The 26613-nt window shown below is 35.0% G+C and overlaps 2 protein-coding genes across 2 annotated transcripts; both read left to right on the top strand.

Annotated features, from left to right (window-relative positions):
- The first annotated feature begins 3663 nt into the window (after positions 1-3663).
- LOC133691557 (auxin efflux carrier component 6) lies at positions 3664-10765 on the top strand. Its single transcript, XM_062112109.1, has 7 exons — positions 3664-4127; positions 4873-5516; positions 7770-7971; positions 8070-8155; positions 8647-8804; positions 8979-9055; positions 10056-10765. Exons 1-7 carry the CDS (start codon positions 3700-3702, stop codon positions 10120-10122), a joined length of 1662 nt encoding a protein of 553 aa, XP_061968093.1. The 5' UTR covers positions 3664-3699; the 3' UTR covers positions 10123-10765.
- Positions 10766-18138: 7373 nt separating this feature from the next.
- LOC133692200 (alcohol dehydrogenase) lies at positions 18139-21604 on the top strand. Its single transcript, XM_062112959.1, has 10 exons — positions 18139-18301; positions 19062-19198; positions 19305-19351; positions 19467-19792; positions 19926-20008; positions 20108-20183; positions 20285-20346; positions 20702-20797; positions 20899-21060; positions 21272-21604. The coding sequence occupies exons 1-10, from the start codon at positions 18265-18267 to the stop codon at positions 21386-21388; spliced, it is 1143 nt and encodes a 380-aa protein (XP_061968943.1). The 5' UTR covers positions 18139-18264; the 3' UTR covers positions 21389-21604.
- The last annotated feature ends 5009 nt before the right edge of the window (positions 21605-26613 follow it).

Below are 26613 nucleotides of genomic sequence, written 5' to 3'. Positions count from 1 at the left end.
TTATGGTTTTAAGATTTTTTTAACCAAGTAAGAGCTAGATATTTGAGTTTTTTGGTATAAAGATTTTTTTAAAAGATAAATAAATACATAAATATTTTGATAGATTTTTTGGATAAAGATTGTTTTTTTTTACGGATATAGACAATTAATTAAAAATTAAATTTTATAATTTTTTTAAATAAAATATTTTTATTTAATATCATAAATTTAAAAAATTAACTCATACTACTACTCTATCTTAAATACAGCAACAAAATTAAGACCTTCTTCTATAATTTCATTACATCCCATATTCTGTAAAAAAAAAGTCCATTGATGGGATTAATTAATTTGAGATTTGGACAGTCCACGTTTTGTTAATAAAAAGAAAGGAAAGTGTTTTCCTTAGAATAAGAAAAGGAAAACACTTTTCTGTCATAAGTCTTGTGTTTTTCTTTAACCAGAATTGAGTTTTTTTTGACCAATTTTCTTTATATTAATCAAATATGAGAAAGTAGGGAAAATAGTTTTCAGGAATTTATTTTCCTGAAAACAAACAAGGCTTAGCTTTTATTTTACACTCGCGAGAATATCCATTATATAGCATGACAAGATCTTTTGGTAGGGGGTTCTCGCATGGGTGTTTGCGGTGATTATTGTTGCTTCTGTAGTAAAGAACCAGTTATTAATTCAACTTCACATGTCATCAATTGACTAATAATTTGAAAAGGAAGGGAGCTTTCTGAGAATTGAAAGATGACCCAACAAACAAAGCTTTTCACCGCCCCCACATAGGAAGAAGATGAAGGTACATTTAAATCTAAAAATGTATTTCAAATATTTTTTAATGTATTTTTTATTTTTAAATATATCAAAATAATATATATTTTTATTTTTTAAAATTATTTTTAATACCAGTACATCAAAATATTTAAAAATATAAAAAATATTAATGTAAAATAAATAAAAAATTAAAAAATTAATTTTTTTTAAAATACTTTAAAAAAACAAAAACAAAACAAACACCGCTGTACATAGGTGTATAAACCCATCACAGCACACCTTTGCGCGATCATTGGGATTAGATTTTGGAGATTTCTTTCTGGATCCTGCTCTGCTTGATGCAAGAAAAAGGATAGTTCTTGGCTTCCAGGAAGCTCGAGGAGATTCAGGCCACTGTTCTTAATTTGATGGTATCGACGAGTGATAACTGAGGAAATTAAAGGCCAGTTATCCAGATGGATGGTTCTGCGAGGCTTGTGTATATGATCATCTTCGAGTCAAGGAACATGTTTATTTTTAATCCCATGCTGAAGAAGGGGTGGAAATTATCAGGAATAATCAGATGCAGTGTTCTTCTTCTGTAAGAAACAATTTAGCAAGTCCTCGCTCGATGCAAAATAAAACTAAGGGTTTCCCGATTTCTGAGTGACAGAATGATCGCTTCTCAACAGACTGTTTTTCTGCTGTAATGCATGCGTGATGATTCATCATAGCACAAACCGCCCAATCGTGTGATCCAGATTGATGTATCACCATGAATTCTGGCTTGTTGGGTGATAATTACTGACAATACAGTACCATAAAGATGATTATTGCTAGTAAAGCTGTCTCTCCTTTTAACCCTGTTTGACTTTCTTTATCTTTTTCCAATCTAAACCGGTTTTTTCCCTATCAAATTCCTGTGTGACTTTTTGACAAAGGTCCGAAGGCTGCGATTGCAATATTCTGACAGATGTATATCATACCATGCTAATTATAACGAGAGAGAGAGCCTATTTTGAAAACTAAAAATTATTGAAGAATAAACAATTTTATCAGAGTAATAAATACTAACTGATTATATATAAAATCTAGTTAAATATTTAGAATAAACAAAGTTTAGTAGTGTTAATAAAAAAACAAAGACCATTAAATAGAAACAAAAAGACTTATTAAGGGTAAAATGATTATTTACCATTAAAAAATAAAAACAAAATAATTCTTCCTTCCCTTTTATATGGTGCCGTCTGAGCAGAAGTAAAATGAGAAAAAAAAGAAAAAAAGGGAGAGAAAGAGAGAAGAGTAAAGAAAAAACATAAAACCAAGAAAAAAAATAAAAAAAATAAGAGAATAACTTTGTAAACTTACAAAGTTCAACTTATAAAACATTAATATAATAAAGAATCAAGTGAAGGAATGAGAAACCGACAAAGAAAATTTGGCTAACATTGGTGGAAAAGAGAAATTAGAATAAAGTCAATTGGTAAGCATAAAAAATTCGGATTTAATATTTGATTTAAATATTTTTAAGCTTACTTGATTAAGTTAAAAAGTCAAATGGTGAGATTTATGGCTAGAGAGTGAGGGAGAGATGTGTGATATCATGCTATTTTGAGAGTGTTTCGCACTGAGGAGAGAGAGAGGAAAAGGAATTAAGAAGATAACAATGGGAGGGGGGGAATGCTTTTTTGTGTATTAATTTTGAATAAAATCATAGATGCATCCGTGACTCATGTGTCGTAGATGACAATTACAAAATAAGAGTTGCATATGGTATCTGCTATGTCTTAGTTTTCATCCGTGACTCGTGAAACTATGTTATATCCTATATATTTTCTCCACTATGTTACTTTATTTTTTTTAAAATGTGCAAAAAAATACTTTGAATTATATATTTTGGTTATTTTTATAATACATTTTAAATGTTTCTAAGAACACATATCAAAATATTTTAAATTATTTTGAGTTAAAGATTTCATGTTCATTAAAAAAAAAACCTTGAAAGCATTTTTATAAAAACACAAAAAGTCATTACCAAATACATGCAACACGTATTTCATGGTGGATTTAACAAAATCTAAAAAAGTTGAAGGTTTGTTTTATTGCTCATACATAACAAAACATGTTAATTTATTTTTACAATTGTTTAGTTACAAGTTTTGTTTTGTAGTTCAATGATTAATGTGTTAAAGTAATGTGATGTCCATGGTTTGAGATTTGGGGGTGATATATTTTTTCTCAACTAAAAAAATATAAATATATTATTTTAAGCTTTTCAGAATGATGCCTTAACTTAATTAGTTGAATCACGCAAGTCACCTACAAGATCACAAGCCAAGTTGTGTGCTATTTGATTATTTTTTATTTTTTTAAAATTATTATTCAATATTGAGTTGATAATAAATTAATTTTTATATTTTTTGTTATAAAATAAAATAAAAAATTAATTCGACAAAGTTACTAAATATAAATAAAAAAGTTGAATAGATATTTTATAAGTTTAAACAATTATTGACAATGCCAAAAGATCTTTAACAACGTACACGTGTTTTCTTTATGTTTTAAGAAAATTATATCAAACACACACCGAAAGCACGGGGATAAAGTAGTTAATCTAATTTAAATCAATAAAATAACTTGACACATTCGCAATCTTTCCTCATAACTAATTTGCGTCGGAGTAGCAAAATAAATACCTGGAGACAGCAATCCGGCTATTCCCGTCGAAATGGTCTTCATATTTGCCACATGGAAAGACAGAAACACCACGTAACAAAGTCAATCATTGAGCTTACCAACCATAATTCCCGCTAATCACAGTACCGTACAAAGTTAATTAGCAAATCTTTTATGGGCAATTCTGTCCATGAATTTCCTATATAAACGCCCAGGCAATGGTCACACACTGGCAAACCCCAACAAACCCAAGCTGAGAGAGAGCTCGGTGCTAAACAAGAGATGATAACAGCAGGCGATTTCTACAAGGTCATGTGTGCGATGGTGCCTCTGTATTTTGCAATGCTGGTTGCGTATGGGTCAGTTAAACGGTACAAGATATTCACACCGGAGCAGTGCTCAGGGATCAACAGATTTGTTGCTGTTTTTGCAGTCCCGGTGCTATCTTTCCACTTCATAGCTCAAAACAATCCATACCAGATGGACACCAGGTTCATAATGGCCGATACCCTTTCGAAAGTCTTAGTCCTTGTTCTGCTGTCAGCATGGGTTGTTTTCTTCAATGGAGGATTGGACTGGCTCATCACTCTCTTCTCAATTGCTACCTTGCCTAACACACTTGTCATGGGCATTCCTTTGCTCAAGGCCATGTATGGAGATTTCACCCAGAGCCTCATGGTGCAAGTGGTTGTTCTCCAATGTATCATATGGTATTGTGAACACATTCTAGTTCCGATTTTCCTCATTTTTTTAAAAAAATCATTTTCCCTCACGGCCATCTTTTTGTTGTTTCATTAAGTAGCTGCCTGTTCAGAAGCATGATATATATGATTTTTACATGTAGTTTTTAATTGGAAATATATTTTTTTATTTTTTTAAATTTATTTTTAATACTAATATATCAAAACAATTTAAAACATAAAAAAAAATCAAAATTTTCCAAAAAGACGTTTCAATAGCAATCCAAATTTGTGGGATGGATATTCCGTTTTCTTTGTTGCTAATTCATCTCCACCCTCACAAATCGTCATGTGGTTTCCACTCATTTACTTCTTTTCGTGGAAAAACGTAGCTGAAAAGTTCGTAAACACAAAACAATAAAGCATCGGTGCCTCCTCAAAAAAAGTTTATTCTATTACTTACCTCAAAAGTAACGAACAACATTTCACATGTCTCAAAAATTTTGAAAAAGAGAGTAGAAAATTATTAACCAACCAGATATATAGTACTGCGACATCATCTTTTCCCTTTGAAGTCCACAATATTTGTCTAATGGTAAAAGTGAATGATCAGCCAGAATTGGAATTTCAAGAATCAATCACTAACAGAAAATACATGTACTTATGTACGTATATGGTCATAGTCATCGAAAAATTTACAACATTGGTATAGGATTACATAGACACAAACATTTGGAAATGGTAATTAATTTTGAAGATAACTTGGGGTTTGCAGGTACACGCTTTTGCTCTTCCTCTTTGAATACAGGGCTGCAACCCTCCTGATCAGAACCCAATTCCCTGGCCCCAAAGCAGCCTCCATTTCCAAAATCGAACTCGACAATGATGTCATCTCCCTCGACGGCAGGGATCCACTTCGCACAGAATCTGAAACGGACGGAAACGGACTCCTTCGCGTCCGCATCAGAAGGTCCACGTCATCGGCTCCCGACTCTGCTCTATCATCCTCCATATGCCTTACTCCTAGACCCTCAAACCTCTCCAACGCCGAAGTTTTCTCGGTCAGCACTCCTGCCCCATTGCAAGAACACCATGGTTATAATGGTCGTTTCGGTCATGGACCCAACAATGAGATAATGCTTTGTAATGGTGACTTGGGATTTGGATATCATCGGTCTGGAACGAGTCCGAGGTTGTCAGGATACGCGTCGTCAGATGCTTACTCACTTCAACCCACGCCACGGACTTCCAATTTTAATGAATGGGACTTGACAAATGCAACCAACACACCTTTCTGGGTCCGATCTCCAGTCTCCGGTAAAATATCCCGGCATCCATCTCCAGCGGTTCCTGAGCTCAGGCTAGTATGGGGCGAGTCACCGGTAATGTGTCCAAATGGCGGCGGCAAAGAGATTGCAGGTTTGGCTATTAAAATCCCTCTCTCTCATCTTTCGTGAACGATGTCGTTTGAGTGTTGTGTAAATATTGAGTCGAAATTAATTAAATTAAACGAAACTTATTGGATAATTTCAATTAAAAAATAAAAAGAAATCAGTTCGGTTTGTATTTTAGAATTTAAAAATAAAAAACCAGAATTAATCAAATCAAATAAAAAAATATATTATAAATTAAATGTTCATTAAAAATATGTGTGTTTACATATTATCTCTCGTATGAATAATTCATATAATTATTTCATTTGTTCTAGATATACAAGACAGGAAATAAAAAGACATAGCAATTTATCCAATCCACAACGCTTTTAATTTAACAATACTTTCAATTTAGATGATCCACAACACTTTTAATTTAACAATATTTTTAATTTAAATGATTATCTAAGATATGATATATTGCCTTGATTGAGCTAATCATTGAACCTAAATATTTTAGATTTGATATTTTTTTAAATTCATGTTTTCTTGGGTATAGCTGAAAGGCTAAATCCAAATATTTGGATCTAGTATATTACCGGACTTAAATTTCTCTGAGTTTAGCTGATGGCTAAACCTAATTATATTAGATTAGATATCTTGTCAGATCATGATTTTTTAGGTTTAACTGATAATTATATTCAAGTATATTAAGTTCACTAAACCTATATTTCTTTGAATTCAATCCGTAGCTGAATTTAAATATATTGGATCTCGCATGTTATCAAAAAATTTAAGTCTAAAAAAGATAAGCGAAAAGCAATTGACTTATCAGTTGCCTTCCCAAACCTTTAATGCGTATCACTAATGAAGACTTAAGAGATGTGTCTTGTCTCCCCTTCGGATTGGTCCGAGGTCTAGAACTAATTCTTCCCCGCCTTCCTCCCTGAAAGGAGGGAAGCCAGGAGTCCTCAGGAGGTTTCAAACCTCAAAGGGAAAGAACGAGTGCGTAGGACCTCTATAGATAATGTCCAGAGCATGGTAACTTCTAGCCAAGTGGATGCGGCCAATCTTTAACAACCAGGAGATTATGTAGTTACGCTACTAGAACCTGATGACTGTCTCAGAAGTCATCAACAAGCACAGTGGAGGTAAATTTTTAAATACAACCCTCATTTGCATGTATGAGTTTAGTTACTTGTTTTTTTACAAGGTTTTGTGAATGAAGTGCCCAAATATTATAATTTGAGTATAGCTCAACTCCATCCTAATTGGTGAACTATTTTGTATTCAACAAGTTCCTCATAGTACTGGAGGAATAACCTACTTTCAACCTATTCCAAAACCTTTAGTGAAGAAAAATGGGAAAGCCGATCGAACTATAGTCTAATCGACACTAATCTCCGCATCTTGCATTGGTTGATTAATTATCTAAGCTTTACCCATTTTCTCTTTTAGATTTAGAAACAACGTTCTTCCTATTTTTCCAGCACATGATTAAGCACACAAATAGGCAGGTGGCCCCTCCGTGGCTCTAACCACCACCCCAAGAAAAAGAAAAGGAAGAAAAAGGAGTAGTGGTCAATGAATTTCTAATGAATCAGCTCCTCTATTGGTAGGCACCATCAACAGGTCGAGAGCACGTGTGTAATGACAGAGAATGGCTATTTGATTGCCTAACTAATTCGTCTTTCTTAATAGAGAATCTAATTATTCTTATCCTAATGATAACACCAAATCCCATTAAACAAACTAATTAACTATAGTGTAATTATCACTAAATCGTCCTCAACCAAAACTTTCAAAGTGATGATCATATATGTTTCATTGTCCTACATAACACTGAAAAAAAAACCTCGGATCTATATATATTAAGTTTTCTCTGTTCAAAAATAAAATTAACTTTAATAATAAAGCCGTGGAACATCCATTAACCTAAGCACACTATTGTCTCATCCTATTAAAAACTCAATTCAACTTTTAAGTTTGAATTTGTAAATAAATTAAACCTTCTGTTTTCTAATACAAATTGTATAAAAAAAAAATAGGAGTTCATTCTTTTGACTCCTTAAATTTTAATTATATATGACACGATGGGATTGTAGTTTTTATTGATGTTTTTCCACAAAGCTAATAAGGTTCAAGGCAATGTTGGAGTTCCAGTTCATTGTTGTTTCTTCTGTTGTTTGATCTAAATTTTATCCGTGTCCAATTGCACGGTAGACTTTAAGCCAGTATATTCTCTAGGATGAAATGGGGCTATTAATATTGGATTATCATCTATCTGTTAACCTCGCAGAAAAAGAAATCAGCTTCAGAGACAGTTGTAAAATGCCAGCACCAGAGGAAACAAATTCGAAGGAAGCAGTGACCAGCCAAGAAATGCCACATGCCATTGTCATGCTAAGACTTATACTTGTTGTTGTAGGGAGGAAGCTCTCTCGCAATCCCAACACATATTCAAGTGTTTTGGGGCTTCTTTGGTCTTTGGTCTCTTTCAAGTGAGTTCCTCGTATCAGTACTCTCTTTGCCAATTTTCTTTATCTATAAACTTCGTCACATTAGTTTTTATTGATAAAGATTTCCATGTAAATGACAGATGGAATGTGGGAATGCCCAGCTTGGTGAAATATTCAATAAAAATAATTTCAGATGCAGGTCTTGGGATGACTATGTTCAGTTTAGGTATATGGAACCCCTTTTACCTACCAGTATGCTTATCCATGCATGGGTGAATTCAATTCAATTTGATTTCTGATGCTGCATGTGATAGTTAGAGATGTAGATCATAGAAAATAATAAATGAACTGTTAAACATAAGAAAAACAGGTACATCAATTTTGTGTAAAATATTTATATGTTTGTATAGCATTATTCTTCTCGAAATTAATGATGTGAATTTTTACCAGTCAAAGGAGCGTCTCCTCACAAGTATGATTAATTTATAAACATACATGTATATATATATATATATATATATATATATATATATATATATATATATATAGTCAGGCTGAACAACTCATGCAATTTTTAGCATCTTAATATAGCTCATGTTACTGGCCCATGAATGGCAGGCCCAAAATTGCATGCACGTCCAGGTCATTAATTTGAGATGTTTTGGTTTAAGACACCCCAATAGTAGTATTTTGATTGACACGTTCCAAGAATTTCAGGGTTGTTCATGGCTCTTCAGCCTCGGATTATTGTCTGTGGCAAGAAGAGGGCGACCATGGCAATGGCAATCCGATTCATATGTGGACCCGTCGTAATGTCAACCGCCTCGCTTGCTGTTGGAATGAGAGGGGAACGGCTCCGTGCAGCCATAGTGCAGGTATGGTGCAACGCTTGGTTAATAAAGAACTGATGCATTCATTATTCGTGATTATTTCATATCTGCGAGCATATATGATTGATGGATAAAATTGGTGAAAATTAAATACACAGTGCATTTGTTTTGCGGGAATTCTCAGCCAGAGTCTGAAATATTGTTACCGTGTAATGCCAGGCAGCTCTCTCACAAGGGATTGTGCCATTTGTCTTTGCAAGAGAATATGGGTTGCATCCTGATATCATGAGCACAGGGTAAGACAGAAGCTAGACCTTTACTTTGAGATTCCAAATGAAGTTCATATATCTTGTACATGACTACTCTGATATTGTTGATTAAGTTAATGCCTACACAACTATGAGGACGCACGTTGATTGTCCACGGCTCCATGCCATTTATGGGAAACGCAACTGTGTCGGCACAAAATATGCCATATGATTAATTTACATCTAGTGATAACTTAAAGTAAAGGGATTAGGATGCGGGACATCCTTTTAACTGAAAGGTAGGTAGTGCTGTCTGATCACTTCACACTTTAAAGTAAAGGAATCTAGTTTGCCAAACTAAAATTTAACACCTGAGCAGTGAGCAACAAATCATGGAAGCCATAATTTTAAGGTGTTGCTAGTTAAAGTAAACAGAAGGGTGAGATTTGGGAGTTAGAAGAGGTCGTCAGGATTTGACTAGATGGGAAAGTTGTTGCAAGTGAAACACTAAACAAGAATTAGGCGGCAAGAAGAAGTGGTTGTACATGAAAATGAAAATTATATGAGAATTAGGCATTTTATACACAGTAATCGATCCGGATCCAGATTTTTTCAATTACAAGTTTAAAATTTTATATTAAAATGATTTTTTAACATTGAATGTGTTCTTTACCCGATCAATGAGTTAAAAGCTTCTCTTTTAAGTACTCATTTGGTACTGAGGTTTAACTTGTATTTTTGGTTAAAATTTGAATTTTTTTCTTTTAAAGTAATATTTTACTGTTTTTACATCGTTTTGATTTATTAATATTAAAAATAAAATTAAAAAAATATTATTTTAATATATTTTCAAGCTAAAAAAATACTTTTAAAAGCTATTTTTAGCTAATTCTTACACCCTCTTTAAACCTATTGCCAATAGCTCATATGTTATTTTAGAGATCTCGAATTCATTCAATTTGTAATAAAAGAAAGTTGGGAATTTAAATTGTGTTTCTACTCACTTTTAATAGTCAATGGTGTATTAACTGTGGTTCTACTTTTGCAGGGTGATTTTCGGCATGCTAGTTTCCTTACCGGTAACCCTCCTCTACTATATATTTATAGGGCTGTGAGGATAAAGAAATGTTAGATCATCATTAGCATTGAAGCACACATACATGGAGAATCCAAGGCATTAATTATTTCCGAAGAAACAATTTTTCCATGTTCATATCACAGGACAATGTAATGTCATTACAGTATGCTAACCCGCCCGCATCTGTGGTCGATTACTAATATAGCTTTAAGCGATATTTCTCCCGGGGACATCGAATCGCAAGGGCTGGATATTCAAAGGTCAAAATTCTAAAACCAGGTAAAAACTTGCATAAATCAATTCCCGGGGCCCTCTTGTGGACTTCTTGTTCGATCCACAGGAAAAATCGATCATCCAATACTTTTATAACGAGACGTCTTTCGCCGGTAAGAAAAAACTACTCCGCCGATGTGGGTTGTTTGAATAAAAGTGGATTCCATGAGCTGGAAACGTAAGAATTTTCTCTTGGGGGTGGTAACTACAAGTAAGTCCCTGTTTGCAGTGAGGGTTTCATTCGAGTTCCTAACCAACAAATTAAGACACTTTATTTTATTCAATTGCATCCCTGTTAACATCAATTAGTCACAAGATTTTATTTTCCCTGTTAGCATCAATTAATCCCCCGTTAGCATTTAATTTTCATGGCAGGGAATGATATTGATATATCATATTTTAGTGAATTTTTGTAACTACTTGCGTATATGATGGGCGGTAACTTAATTTTGAAGTTTATAAACTTAATGAAAAGTATCATTACAATTGGAGGACTTAATTTTCTATTAATTAATTAATTCAACTTTTAGGGATTTTAAAATAGGAAAAAGGAAAGAGAGCGGGAAGAGAACGTGTATTGACATTCATTAGTTTTGGGCCTACGGGTTGCTCTCTTTTTTCTTTTCTTTTTTTCATTAAAAAAAGAAAATAATTTTTTTTATGGTCAATGAGTTGAAAATAAAATCTCCTAATATAACTTTTTATTTATATTTAATCAAGTCAAATAAAATATTATGAGATGAATATCTTATTTCTATATTTGAATAATTAATTTAATTTAACTAAAAAATTAAATATTTTTAATAAAAAATAAAAAAATTCAAAAAATTCCTGGTTATTTTTTAAATTATTAAAAAATCATATAAAAATCAAATAAAAAAATTAACGAAGACCAATCTCTAATTAAATAAACAATAAATGATGAAACTAAAAAAAATATCAGCTTAGAAAAAAAAAGAAGCAAACTCTAAGAAAAATATAAACTCAGATTAATTACCCAAACTCAAAACCCATGAAATTTTAGACTCGGATTCAATCAAAAAACTTAACTCTTAATTAATTTAACGTTGAATGATGAAACTGAAAAAAATCTCATTTTAAAAAAATCAACATAGTGAAAAAAATAACAATAAAAACAGTAAGGGTCAAATCTGATATGAAAATAAATCGAAGAAGGATGAAAGCGTCAAAAAATAATTTAAATAAAACAAATAACAATCAAAAGACTAAGAATCAAATTTAATTTGGTGAACAATAAAATTGAAAAAAAATGAAATTGAAAAAAAATCTTATAAATTATATAAAATAAAACAAATAATAACAAAAAAACATGTATCAAATATGAATAAAAAACAAATTAAAAGGGTACTTTGAGATTTTGCAAGGGTGGGTATGAGAATTGAGAATGAAAAGGAGAAAAAAAAGGTCACTAATACCAAATCAGAGGTCCATTGATCACATATATCATCTAGAAGTTGAAAGGCAAGAAAGATTTAAATGCTGCCTTTGAAGTTGACATTTTACCGTTGGCTGACATCGTACATTATCTTTGAATAGCACCATCACCATCATGCGTTGATAATATCTACTTTAATTTTTTTATAATATTTATATTTATAAAATTACAACGGTGCTCATCTATTAACATGATAATCACAAAAAAAAAACCCGAATAAAAACACATAAATACCCTTTCATGTAAGTTAAAGAAAATTCAACTTTAATGTTATATAAGTCATTTTACTATACTTGAAAAATAAAAACACAAAAACACTTTGAATACCCATCTTAAAAAAGAAATTGATTCGAAGGTGATGTAGATATTTTACTATGCTATAAATGTAAAAATACCGAACTATTCCCCCATAACATTGTAACGACAAATGAAATATTGTGAACAAATCATTTCACCTCCCTCGACTAATTATTTGGTTTGTTTTGAGAGCGACAAGAAGATTTTTTTTACTGTAGATTACCGTAGTTGTTGTCCCACGACTTTTATATTTTCTTATAATTATAATACGGACAGACCTCAAACAAGGAAAATCAAACCAACATATGGTCGTGTTTTACTAAAGTACCCAGCACACCTCTAACAAGACAGATGCACTAATGACAAAAAAAAAAAAACTTAAGATTTGGATAAAATATATATAAAAAAACGTTTCTAAAATTAATTAAAAAAAACGATCCTGAAAACAAATAGAAGAGAAAATTAATTACGCGAAAATTATACCTTGACAAGAGAACGAAAAATCAAATCCACAAGCCAATAACTGAAAACTTAAAATCAAACATATTAATTAATTTTTATGATATAGTCGCGCTGAGGCTCCCGAGTTTCTGCGTGATATGTGTCTTTTTCTACGAGATGCTTTTGGATAGGATTGTGCTTAAACAGTGAAGATAGAATGATGATTCTTTTTTAATGGTTAATATACAATTCTGTTTTTCAGTATTTTTTATTTCAAAAAACATTAAATTAATCTTTTTTATATAAAGATATTAAAAATAAAAATAAAATTATTTTAATATATACACACACACATTTCTAATTATTTTAATATATTAATATTAAAAATAAAAAAATATTTTTATATCATAAAAGTAAATGAGCTATCATATCATTATCAGACGCCGATATAGACTTCTAGTCTACTTCCCTACAATGACAGATCCTAGAGGGGGAATGTACCCACACAAAAATCCCAGCCTCGTTGATTAAGAGTATGATTTTTATTGTTTATTTTTTAAATAATATTTTATGTTAAAATATATATTAATAATATTTTTTTATTTTCTAAAAATTAATTTTTATATTAATACATCAGAACAATTTAAAATATATAAATAATATTAATTTTTTTTTAAAAAAATTAAATTTTTAGAAACATGATTTACACCATATTTATCATATTTCTAAACAGTTTTTAAATTATATATCACACTCAAGCCTGGAAATCTTGTAAGTATCAGATTTTACTAGACAAATTAGAATCGAACCAAAGCTTGGTCCTAATTTGTAACCAGCATTTGGTAGCAACGTAGAATATATCCCATGATCACCAAAAAGAAAAGAAAGAAATGTATTTGTATCTCCAAATTAAATGCATATGCCGAGCAGTGTAGGGAATTCCGACCGGTGTGTTCTGATATTTACCCATTGGAGGCTAAGCACACTGACACAATAATTAACGTGGTTCGGCAAACCGCCTACATCCACGGGAGAAGCCATTACATTATATAGGGAGAGTACAAGATTTACAACAATAGAGGAGGAGGAATTATCCCCTCTTTGGCAACTCTCAACCTCACTCTATTTCTCTCTTTTTAGTGCTGCAATGGCAGCTACTGCTGGCTGCCTTGGCAGCCCACTCTCTCCTACATCTCTCACATCTTTGGCTCTACTTTCCTTCTCTTAACTCTCTCATTTTGCTCTCTAATGTATGCCTCTATTTATAGGCATCCATGGCAGCTCCTCTTGCTCTTTTGTCAACAATGGTGGCTGCCAAACTTACCAAACTTTGACATTAGGCAATGGTTGTTGGCTGCCACTAACAACCCACCATTGCAGCCATCTTCTTTGACAATGGCAGCCACAAAATTGGCAATATTCCAACAATCACCCCCTTTGCCATTTATGTGGGCAATTGTCATCTTGCTTCTTCAGCACACGCTTGCATCCTGCAGCTCTTCCAAGCTTACTATTCCGAGAGCGTCTTTGGCCAAGTTTCCAGGTACTTGCCAAACCTTTCAATCACCAGAGTCATCCAAGCACCCCTTTGCTCACTCTAAAGGATCACTTCAACCAGATGGTTTGTCATATCTTATCTGAAGAGTGTTTAACGTTTGTCTCTAGAACAACATCCCCCTTCAAGCATATCAACCATGCTTGGCCCGAAATGATTTATCAAGCCTTACATCAAGGCTTACAACACCCCCTCAAACGGATATTTCCAAGTGCGACAGTCATTGAGTATTTCAATGTGATCTCGAGCTCACCACTCTTTCAAGAGTATATTCATCCCAGAGTTGCGTCTGCCCTCTGTTCCTCCCTAGGAACCACGCCTTACTTCTCTGTGAGTCTCCCGCTCTTAATCTCAAGAGTCCAGGTAGCTCTCTACCTTAAACCATAGGGGCAGCCCATTAAAGGTTGATGCATATATGTCTTGATACTCTGAGTATTACAATGCCTTCACCGAGCTCACCACCTTGACAAGAGTCAACTTGTTCCCGGAACCTGCGCATGCCCTCTGCTCCTTGATAGCAGTCGCGTCTTAATGCTCCACAAGTCATCCACTTATTTTCCAAGGCAAATATCTTCTAGCTCATCGATCTTTAGCATGGGGGCAATATCCATGAAAGTCAATCCTGCATTTGTCTCTATACTCATCATAGCCTCTTCATTGGCTATACACTTGTCCACTTATTTCTAGCCATCACATTGGCTCTGGGGCGTTCTGAAATTGGGCTCCTATCATGGCCCTCACACCTTCTCCTGAGGTGTCTCTGCTTGTCGTCATGAGACAGTCTGAACTTGGACTCATATCATGGTCCTCACACCTTCCATCCGAGGTGTCTCCGCCTGTCGTCATGGGACGGTCTGAACTTGGACTCATATAACGGTCCTCACACCTTCTATCTGAGGTGTCTCCGCCTGTCGTCATGAGACGGTCTGAACTTGGACTCATATAACGGTCCTCACACCTTCTATCTGAGGTGTCTCCGCCTGTCGTCATAAGACGGTTTGAACTTGGACTCATATCATGGTCCTCACACCTTCCATCCGAGGTGTCTCCGCCTGTCGTCATGGGACGGTCTGAACTTGGACTCATATAACGGTCCTCACACCTTCTATCTGAGGTGTCTCCGCCTGTCGTCATGGGACGGTCTGAACTTGGACTCATATAACGGTCCTCACACCTTCTATCTGAGGTGTCTCCGCCTGTCGTCATGAGACGGTCTGAACTTGGACTCATATAACGGTCCTCACACCTTCTATCTGAGGTGTCTCTGCCTGTCTTCAAGAGACGGTCTGAACTTGAACTCATATCCCGGTCCTCACACCTTCTGTCTGAGGTGTCTCCACCTGTCGTCATGAGACGGTCTGAACTTGAACTCATATCCTGGTCCTCACACCTTCTGTTTGAGGTGTCTCCACCTGTCGTCATGAGACGGTCTAAACTTGGACTCATATCCTGGTCCTCCCACCTTCTCTTGAGGTGTCTCCGCCTGTCGTCATGAGACAGTCTGAACATGGACTCATATCATGGTCCTCACACCTTTCATTCGAGGTGTCTCCGTCTGTCGTCATGCGACGGTTTGTACTTGGGCTCCTTTCATGGCCCACACACCTTCTTGCCTGAGGTGTCTCTGCTCGTCGTCATGCAGCGGTTTGTACTTGGGCTCGTTTCATAGCCCACACACCTTCTTGCCTGAGGTGTCTCCGTCCGTCATGAAGCGGTCACATCCTCCTTCATCGGGGATGTCTCCAGTGACTCTAAGATTCTCTACCACCATGTGGACTTGGGAGAGATCACTGCCACTGATCACATAGAAAGAGAGAGTTGTGGTGCACTCTTCGCAATCCTCCATCTCATTTTCTATGTTTGGAGCTTCTATGCCTTTTCTGCTTGATAGCTCCACCCACACCAACTCTCTTTGGTGTCTTCGCCTTTCATCATAGGCAGTCGCCTTTTATCACAGGCATTTGCACCCCCTCAATTAGGTGCTTCTGCAACAGCTCATCTTTCCATCCTTGCATGCATTGGAAAGGTCCTCGCTTGTTGCCTTTATCAAGAGCACAAGAGACTTCTTGTTGTACAATTTTTTTTTCACACAGTCTTTGCTCTGAGCTTCATCTGGGAACTCTTCTTCTCCTTGCACCTATCGTCTCATTACAGTACCTCGTTGGATCCTACGGTACTCCTGCACAATCTCTGTGTGCTCTAGTGCAATTTCGGTTCTCCAGATTTCTCCCTATTCTTTGCTTTTATGTTTGACAGCAGCTCATCCTGTCACAACATTTATCCAAGTCAAAATAGGGTGCCAATCTTTATCCCTTGTTGTATTTCTCTTCCATTATCAGGGTCTTCATTAATTCTCCCTTCGAGAAATTACAGTCACCGAATCTAACTTCTTTGGAGAAATCACCACTCCATCAGATCCTTGAACATACGGAACCCAACTGTTCCTTTGTGCCGTCATCTTGCTAGTCTTCAACAGTTTCATTACAAACTGTTACATATACAAAAATAGTACTGTGTGGATGATCCTTCAACTAAGCAAGTTCCCAGGAAAGATTTGGAGGGGTCACACTGGTCCCGCTTAAAACCCAATCTCCTAGACAGAACTTCTTAGAATGTATATATCCACCGTACTTCCTTTTCATATATACAACCATTTGCTAGCTTTGTTGCGGCTTTCCTTTACAAGTGATCTGGGGTATCCCGGTTTTATACCTGATTTCTCAACATCTGGCGAGACTACCAGTTCTTAGATTCGTCAAGATTGATTTTCATCAATTTCCACTCTCCACCTCAAATCGTCCACATGATCGGGTGTCCAGAGTATCCCAATTTTGCCTTCCTTCAAGGCAATTAAAATTTCTCCGCACTTAGCAGTTCAGTACATGTAATTGGGCAAACATGTGCACTTTCTCCTTTTTCATCTCCATCGACCATCATGATGACCTTCAGATGCCTCTTCATCGGGCAATCTCTTTCAATAATTCACCATTGCCATTTTTGGTCTCAAATCTCAACGATCGAACCGTACAATTGCATCCGGAACGATCAAATTAGCTGGAAACAAGTCTGAAATCGTCCAAATCGCATTTCAGACGGCTAAGATTTGATCAAAACAATTCTGGCCTGATGAACGGCTCAGATTCAATCTCAGATCCAGTTGCACATAGGATCAGCTACGCTGGATCCTATCCCTCAGCTCGCGGCTTGGCTCCAACTCGGCTCGGCTCCATTTGGCTTGGCTCAACTCAGCTCGGCTCGCGGCTGATGACGTGGCAGGTGGTCCCACTGTGCTGACGTGGCTGGTGATTGGGCGCTGACATGGCATGCTATTGTACATGCTGATGTCACAATTACATCAGGATGACATCATCCCTGGCATGTCTACTGTACATGCTGACATCATCTTTATCCGGGTCAGTCACATGGGTCGGGTCAACTGGTATTCGGGTCGGGTCAACCCATCCGGGCGAAGAAGACGCGTGGCGCAAGTTTTCGACGTTCGATTTCGACGCCGTTTTCACCAGTGGCTTCGTCTTTTCCTCCTCTACATGGGTGGTATGGTCAAAACACAATTTTGACAACTTTTATTTTTGAGCAAAAATCAAACACCACTTCAAACCATATGCTCTGATACCAATTGTAGGGAATTCCGACCGGTGATGTTCTGATATTTACCCATTAAAAACTAAGCACACTGACACAATATTCCAACAAGCAGCAGGGGCGCCGAATGTTGTCCTGGCTCGGTGGCCTGTAATTCTGAAGACTGCTCGTGGATTTAATTTTCTATGTGTTAGTAATTTTTTTAATCACCATCCTTCATTATTAATTCTTATTTCTCCCAGGTTTAGATAAATAATTTCGAAATCCCTGTTGATGATAGCTGTGCAGCTCGAGTGCTCCACTGTCTTTCCAAAAGCAAATTCACCGTCGACTCGAAGGCCACGTGTGACCACAAATAAGATTAAGATAAGACACAGTAGAAAATCTCCCAAAAACATAAGGCGCCACCAGTAATCAAAACCACTTGACAAATTCCATCATACCACAGTACGGCGTGCAGAGTTCACTATCTCTATAAATCAAACCACAAGACGAGATGGTTGCAGCGATCAAAACCCCTAATCCATCATCTCAGAAATACAAAATAAGAAGCCATGTCTAGCACAGCTGGAAAAGTCATTCGCTGCAAAGGTACCGTATACAGTGCTCGCAGTTATCACTGCTGTCCCTTTATTTTTCAGGCCGGCTAATACCTTGTCCCACTTTTCCGATTAGATATATAACTGTGGTCTATCTTTTATCTAGAAAATATATATAATTCAATCGTGTATATTATATTAATTTAGTCTGGGTTTGGTAAAAATCTTGAATGTTTGTTTTCATCTTTAACCGATCATCTCTCTATGTACTGTTTAGAATTGGCATAATGGTCCCTCTATGTTCAACATCCGCTTAAATCAACCTCTGATCAAAGTTGATCTGAGCCCCTTCACCCTGATTTATTACTGATTAAAATGGCTGTGATGAGTTCAGTTCAGATCTAACTGGAAGGAGGTTCGCAAATTGCTTTTAGTAGGAAGCAAAGAGATTAGTTTGTTTTAATTCAAAATATGGGATCTGATTCTACAAAATATATAAAGTGGAGGGACCGTGTTTTTATTTGATTTTAAAAACAGGGGTTCTCTCTGCATGATACACGTCTCCTTTTCTTTTTTGAGTTTCTTATATTTTGGTGTCCCCCCCCCCCCCCCCCCTCATGAATCCAAGTGCTTCCATGCAGTGTTAAGTCAACCCAACCCAACTTGTCCGGTCGGATCTTAAATTAAACTTAGTGAAACCTACATGGTCAAAATTTGATCTAGATATTTTTTTCAAAATTCTTTTTTGTTCTGTACTCATCTGATCAACCTGGGTTAATTGTCTAATCGACCATGTGGGGTATTTTACGTAGCCGCGGTGGCATGGGAAGCAGCGAAGCCACTGTCGATTGAAGAAGTGGAAGTGGCTCCACCACAGGCTAATGAAGTTCGCTTGAAGATCCTCTTTACCTCTTTATGCCACACCGATGTTTACTTTTGGGAAGCTAAGGTGACTCAAGTTTATATTTATTCTAGCCAAAATTATGCGGAGACGGTTCGTGTTTAAGATGCATTAAAATTGAAATTGGAGATGGTTCTGATCCTTTACATTGCAGGGACAAACACCTTTGTTTCCACGCATATACGGTCATGAAGCTGGAGGGTAAGTACATCTCTATATAGAAATACTAACAGCAGCATGTTCGCAAATTTGTTTATTTAGATTATCACACTGCAATATGCTTATAAATACTTTGTTTCTGTTTGCTGGCTCCTAGAATTGTGGAGAGCGTAGGTCCTGGTGTGACTGATCTCCAGCCAGGTGACCATGTCCTACCAGTATTCACTGGGGAGTGTGGGGATTGCAGACACTGTAAATCAGAAGAGAGCAACATGTGTGATCTCCTCAGGATCAATACTGATAGGGGTGTTATGCTCACTGATGGAAAATCAAGGTTCTCTATTAACGGAAAGCCAATTTACCATTTTCTTGGCGGTTCCACTTTTAGTGAATACACTGTCTGCCATATTGGGACTGTTGCCAAGATCAACCCTGCTGCCCCTCTAGACAAAGTTTGTATTCTTAGCTGTGGAATATCAACAGGTTTGTTAACTACAATCACTGGCTGCTATTGTATCGTCTATCGACATCGTTGATATATAGAATAAAATACGAATATTAGTGGTGAGATAAAACCCTTCTACATTCTTGATGCATATGGTCTCTGTGGTTGTAGGCCTCGGCGCAGCTTTGAATGTTGCAAAACCAAAGAAGGGCCACACTGTTGCGGTTTTTGGACTGGGTGCCGTTGGTCTCGCTGTAAGTTGTCCTCGTTGATTGTGTTTTCACTTTTGCCAATCATATAAGGTTTGTGGTGAACTCTCACGCTTCATCTCTTTTCTTTTGAACTAATTTTAGGCTGCTGAGGGAGCCAGGTTATCAGGGGCTTCGAGGATTATTGGTGTTGATTTGAACCCCAGCAGATTCAAAGAAGGTAGAGTGAGTTTATTTGCCTAGAATACATACTTCATGTCTTAAATATTGTGGCATTTCACTAATCGCTGATGGTTGTAACTTATCCTGTTCGTCTCACAGCAAAGAAGTTTGGTGTTACCGAGTTAATAAACCCAAAAGATCATGACAAGCCAGTTCAACAGGTGGGTTATGAAACATTCTTGTCATATTTTGTAAGCACCTGATCACAGCCTTGCTTCTAGTTTGGCTTTCTATCATACTCTCTGTCTTGGCCAAAACTAGAGGCTAAATGTTATCCATTACTATGACCATTGATTGCAGAATTATTAATATACACCACTCTACTCATACATGTTTTCTAGATTCCAAAGGTTCACATTACTTCATTTTAAACCTTTATTGAACAATCAAAATTTTGATTCTAAAAAATGTTATATTGTTCTATATAAGTATGTAAAAGATTGCCCATTTTTAAATAAATTCAAGGCCTGATGCCAGAAAAGTGTCACTTGTATGATTGATATTGCTTTTGGTCAGGTTATTATCGAGATGACTGATGGAGGAGTTGATCGGAGTATTGAGTGCACAGGAAATGTCCAAGCCATGATCTCAGCATTTGAATGTGTTCATGACGTAATCACTTCCCATAGCTTATATGCTGTTTAATCATACTAATTATATATGTTCCTGCATATAATCGTAAAATATCTCATCATATCATCTTGGCCCCTCAGGGTTGGGGTGTTGCAGTGCTTGTTGGTGTCCCGAGCAAAGATGATGAATTCAAGACCCACCCAATGAATCTGTTAAATGAGAGGACCCTTAAAGGGACCTTCTTTGGCAACTACAAGCCTCGCACTGATCTTCCTGGCGTGGTGGAAAAATATATGAATAAGGTAAAAGCTAATATGCATGTTGGTGGATCTGCAGCCATGTAGTGGTTGGTAGATGAATTTTAAGACGTCCTATATCGATTTTTGACGAAGATTTTGTCACAAAATGATTTTCAATCAAGTCTACATACGGCTTCATTCAGTTTTAAGGTGTTTACTTGTGTTATTGTCACTTGCTAACTTGCATTTAAACTTCAATATTTTTAATTTTCAGGAGCTGGAAGTGGAGAAATTCATCACTCACTCTATTCCCTTCTCGGAGATTAATAAAGCATTTGATTACATGCTGAAAGGAGAGGGTCTGAGGTGCATTATTCGCATGGAGGGCTAGCCAAAGAACTGCAAGATCCACCTGCTACATGGAGGCCTCAGCTTTCGATATAGTAGAAAAATAATGCGATGGCTTTTGGTTCTGGTTTTTTATCATTTGAAGAGATAAAACATATAAGTTGTTCGCGGTTGCACTGTTGGTGGCGTTGGCCTTACGGCATATCATAAACAGAGTTGGTTTTTTATCTATTTGAATGCATTATTATGTTCTCTTGTCCCTCCCTCTTGCCATCTCCCCATCTTTCACTGGGTATAAGTTCTTCATTCATTCTGAGGCTGTTGTCTGCAATTCTGCTCTTGGTGTGAGAAAGTTTGAAGAACTTCTGGTTAACCCTTCAGGCTTTCGGCTCAAATAGTGACGAGTGTTATTAGGATTGGGCCTAGGACTTGATTTTGGGGTTGTCTAGTTCATATGATTATAGGCTAGGGGTTAAATGGCTCTGTTTTTGTTTTTTAAAAATATTTTTATATATTTTAAATTGATGTTCTTTATATTTTAATGTTAAAAATAATTTTTTTTTTTAAAAAAATATTATTTTAATATATTTTAAATAATTATTTTTTTAAAATAGCTGCTATTAATGGTACCACCCATAACAAGAGTGGTAAGATGTCCAGGTAAAATCTTCCCCTTGTTTTTAGGAATTTAATTTATATTTTCTTGCGTTGTGTTTAATTGGTCAAACGTGATATCCAATTTTTTTTTCTGGTTGCATACAATTTTTATTCTTTTAATCCAGGTGGAAAACGGAATTTTCATGAATTAACGCTAGCTTTTTACGTGTTTTTTTTTGTCATCTAATACAAATGGGTTTGTTTAATAAGTGCAATTAGGTTTGATTTTTTTAATCATTAAAAAAACATTTTTGATGTTTTATATTTATTTAAAAAAAAATATAAAGAAAGATCATATTAACCAATTAAATTGGTGAGGGGCTAGATCAACAAAATCAAAATAACGAAGGGACTGACAAGGTCATCTTAGGAAGAAAGTATGCTAGCTGGAATGAAGAACACTTGAATCTTTTTTTGGAAGTTGAAATATTCTTTTAGGAGGAATAGGTTGGCGAAGAGAACAACTTATTGTCTGCATAAAAAAGACTCGCGTCACATGATTCGTCTTCTTTCACAGAAGTAAAAAAAGGAAGTCTAGAGTTTGGTTGTTTTTTTTAAAATAATTTTTTATTTTAAAATGTATTTTTATAATATTTTTATATTTTTTAAAAATTATTTTTAATATTAACACATTAAAACAATTCAAAATATATAAATCATATTGAATATTAAAAAGAAAACAATTTGGGCTCAATTTGTATGCTTCATTTTTTTTGGTTTTTTGTTAAAAAAAACCTTTGATATTGAGTTTTTAATGGATTTATTGTTTTAAACAAATTCAACGCATTAAAATTGAAATTGTCATTTAACGCATTAAAATCCATAAATTATATTATGAGTTTGACTAATTAATCTAAACGGATTAAAATTGATATATCATATTACTATTTCAATGTAAAAAAAATAAAGAGCTTCAATTTTGTTTAAAAAGAGATAGATATTGTTTTAATCAAATTCATTTAAACAAGCTTGTGTTGTTTTTTTGTTATTTTTATATTTTTTAATTTTTTTTATTTTAAAATTTACCAGGTTAATTAAGTCATGATTTAAATAGAAACTCAGATTTGACAAACACTCAAATAAAAATTTGAAACTTTAAATATTATATAAAATTTAATAATAATATATATAAAAAAATATTCTCCACAACTTTAACATTTCTTTTCTTACGTTTAAAATCTTTTTAGCCAAACCCGCATCGTACCCAAAAAGTAAACTAGTTAATGCTAAGAGATCATCACCACCTCCTAGCTATTGTCAATTACAAATATTTGTTAAAGAGGGATTGGAGCGGTCACGATTCACGTGCAACATGTCCTCTGTGAATGGTTCGTGCGTGTTTGGAATTTGAAGTTAAATCTATTTTTGTTAAAAATTTAATTTTTTTTAAAATAATTTTTTTAATAATTTTTAAATCGATACTGGTGTTAAAAATAAATTTGTATAAATAATAATAAAATATTATTTTAATATATTTTTAAATAAAAAATACTTTAAAAAATAATATTTAATAGAATATTAAGCTCCCTTGCAATCCCACAGATATCAAGGTAGCCTCTTCAACTCCCATTCATTTCAATTTTGGGCATCTTCTTCTTGGTGATGCTTCTAGGACTCCCATGGTTTGAAATTCGTTTCCACATGCATGCGATCTCAATTTTAGACGTATGTGACAAATTCCATCCATAAATGGCGGTCTTTTAAGATCGAGATTTTTTCAATAATGTTGGGGATATCAAAATCAAAGCATTATGATCCATTCTTTCTTGCTTTTCATTTTCTTTCCTTATTTTTCTCTCCTGACATGCAAGGCTTGAATTAAATGTGCAGGGAGAAAATATGCATGGCAGGGTTGAAAGAAAACAAATTGCAGGAAACAACCCATTTCCTAGCAGCCTGCCCAAACAACTAGAACTTTTCTAGACTCTTGCTGTTTGGACCCGGCCCTTGAAACAAAAACATATGGCTCTAATTTCACTATCAATTTTGTCATTCCTAATTAATTTTTTTAAAATGATTAACGTGACCTTATATTAATGTTTATTTATTTACAACTTAGAAGTGTTTTATGTCTAAAGAAGAAGAAGAAGAAGAGAAGATTGCATTAATCATTTTAAAAGTTCAGGTAATTAGAATAGCAGAGTTGATGTATCCCTTGCATTTGTTATTGGATAATCTGTATTTGATATTCCTCTTTTCTGCCTTCATTCTGTCTTTTTTTTTTTTTTTTTCCGAGAGCATGATGTAATACCCATTCTCGAGCACTAACAATGGAGCTCTAACAAGCCCCCCTCCCTTTACTTTAGTCCACCTGAAAAATTAGCCATCCAAGTTATAACATAAATATCTCTTGCCATTCTTGCGATATGTTTTTATTATACATCTCCTCGCATAATTTAAACACTGCAATATGGAGATCACACCTATATTTGCTTCCGATTCCTGTTGGTCATTTTAAATTTTACTCCATTTACCAAAGTTAGCGATATGAAGTATATTTTAAATTAATGAATCCCGCATGGCTATATGTACGTGCATCAGGCCATGCTAGGATAAAAGGAGTTTTGTACGAATCTGTGTGTTTCTATATATATCCTGACAACAAACTACCTTGCATCCAGTTCAAAAAATAAAATAAAATAACTTCCATCGCCATGGATTGAAGGCAAGATGGTCTTAATTTATATATGTCTGGATTCATGAAAACTGCAGATGAGAAGAGAAAAACTGACCAGTCTTTTGGAATCGTGTATCCTGTAAAAATTGAATCTGTGGTGTTCAGAACTATAACAAAGCTGAAGGGCTAAAGGTTAACGCAGGAAAACAGAACCTGCTATGTTCCGTTTACTTGAATGTCTTGTTTTGTTCTTCTTAGGATCCCAACTCCACCACTAATCCGTAGTGCTTCATTGATAACCTGTATTTCCAGTGAACCAACCAACCAAATAATTAATAAAAAGCAAAGAAAAAAAAGAGAATCCAAATGTTATTTCTACTTACATGCACTGTAAAGGTCATGGATTTATATTCTTTCCATGTTAACCCAGTCTCTTTATCTTCCCTGCTAGAAATAATTTCCTCGTTTTCTTTCTGATAACAACATACATCCACAGTAGTCTTAGTGAAAAACTAAATAGCATTCGAAGGGACAGAAAAAAAATGAATTGAACACAACGACTTTAGGAAAAGATGAAACAGGAGTAGAGAGCGAGGTCAAGATGATGCGGTGGTTGCTCTAGTTACCACTAATTCTTGCATAACAAGAGCATGCTCTGCCAGTAACTTGATGGCCACACTTGCAGTTGCGGTGACCGTCCAGAAGTGGCAAATAGAAGCACAAAGATAACATAAGAAATTAGATTTTCTGTCAACAAATTATCAGATTTCATGTCATCTACGAGGCGATCAAGCAAGTCTCCTCTTCTGCTTTCAGGGGATGTTCGTTTTTCCTCTATTGTATCTCTTTTCAGCTTCAAAATTTTCTTCTGTTGCTGAAATTGGAAAGTGGGACTTAAATTAGTATTTTTAATTGTACTTATAAAAATTAAAATGTACAAAGCAGAGGAATAAAGATATTGAAAATTCTAAAGATGAAAGTGCGAATCACACCTGCATACACTTTGAAAGGCAGCGCCTGGTATGCTCAAAGGAAAAGACATTAGCCCTTTTATGAAGCCTTCAAAACTCTCACTTTGAATTTCCCCGGTTTTTTCAGGTTCATAACCAAACCAGAGCTTCGAACCGAAATTTCAACAGCATCTGAAAGAAAAAAGCAGCGATGTAGAATTAAATGAGGAAACATGAAAATAATCATGTGCTGCTGCACACCAGTATACAAATTAAGGTGTCAATGTTCAAATAGTTAGGTAGTTATGAAAGAATCCAAATGTTATTTCTACTTTCATGCATTGTAAAAAAAAATATACTAGCCTATTGACCACATGGTCCAAAAGGAAGGAAATGGGAAACAGAAACTAATAAAGAATGGAAGAGCAAATTGCTACAACACTTTCTTGCATGGAGAATTGCTCGGAGAAAGCAGAAAATGAATGATCCACATCGTCGGGGGTTAGCCTAGTGGTAAAGGTACTGGGCTTAAAAGTATGCTCCCTCTTCTATTCAAGATTCAAATCTCACTGGATATATTTTCTTGGAGTCATGTGTCAGTGACTTAACATGTTCTTGTGTGAGAAATTTTTATGGACATGAATATAAAAATTTAAAGATTTAATTAAAATATGCGTAAAGTGACTCGAATGTTTCAATTGTAAAAAAAGAAGAAGTTATGTGGTCAACATCATGCATAAAAAAAACTTATTCTAGTTCTGTTACAATAATCCAAAACACTTTTCATGGCGAAAATTAATATAATCGACAGGCATCAATTATAACAATTTATTTGTAAAAAAAAACAATTTTTTGTGTGCATGATAATGGTAATGTTACCTACCGGAGATCGATCGAAGATATACGTTATTGACCATATTAAAATTGTAGAATGACTTTCCAAAAAAGGTTGAAGAGTAAGAATTAATTGCAAACTTTTGAGAGTAAGATACATGCTGGAATAGAATCTCTTTTCATGCTGACAAGTACTCACAACCAAAGTTC

This window comes from Populus nigra, chromosome 4 (genome assembly GCF_951802175.1).
Source record: "Populus nigra chromosome 4, ddPopNigr1.1, whole genome shotgun sequence".
NCBI lineage: Eukaryota > Viridiplantae > Streptophyta > Magnoliopsida > Malpighiales > Salicaceae > Populus > Populus nigra.
This window is presented reverse-complemented; position numbering and strand designations above follow the sequence as displayed.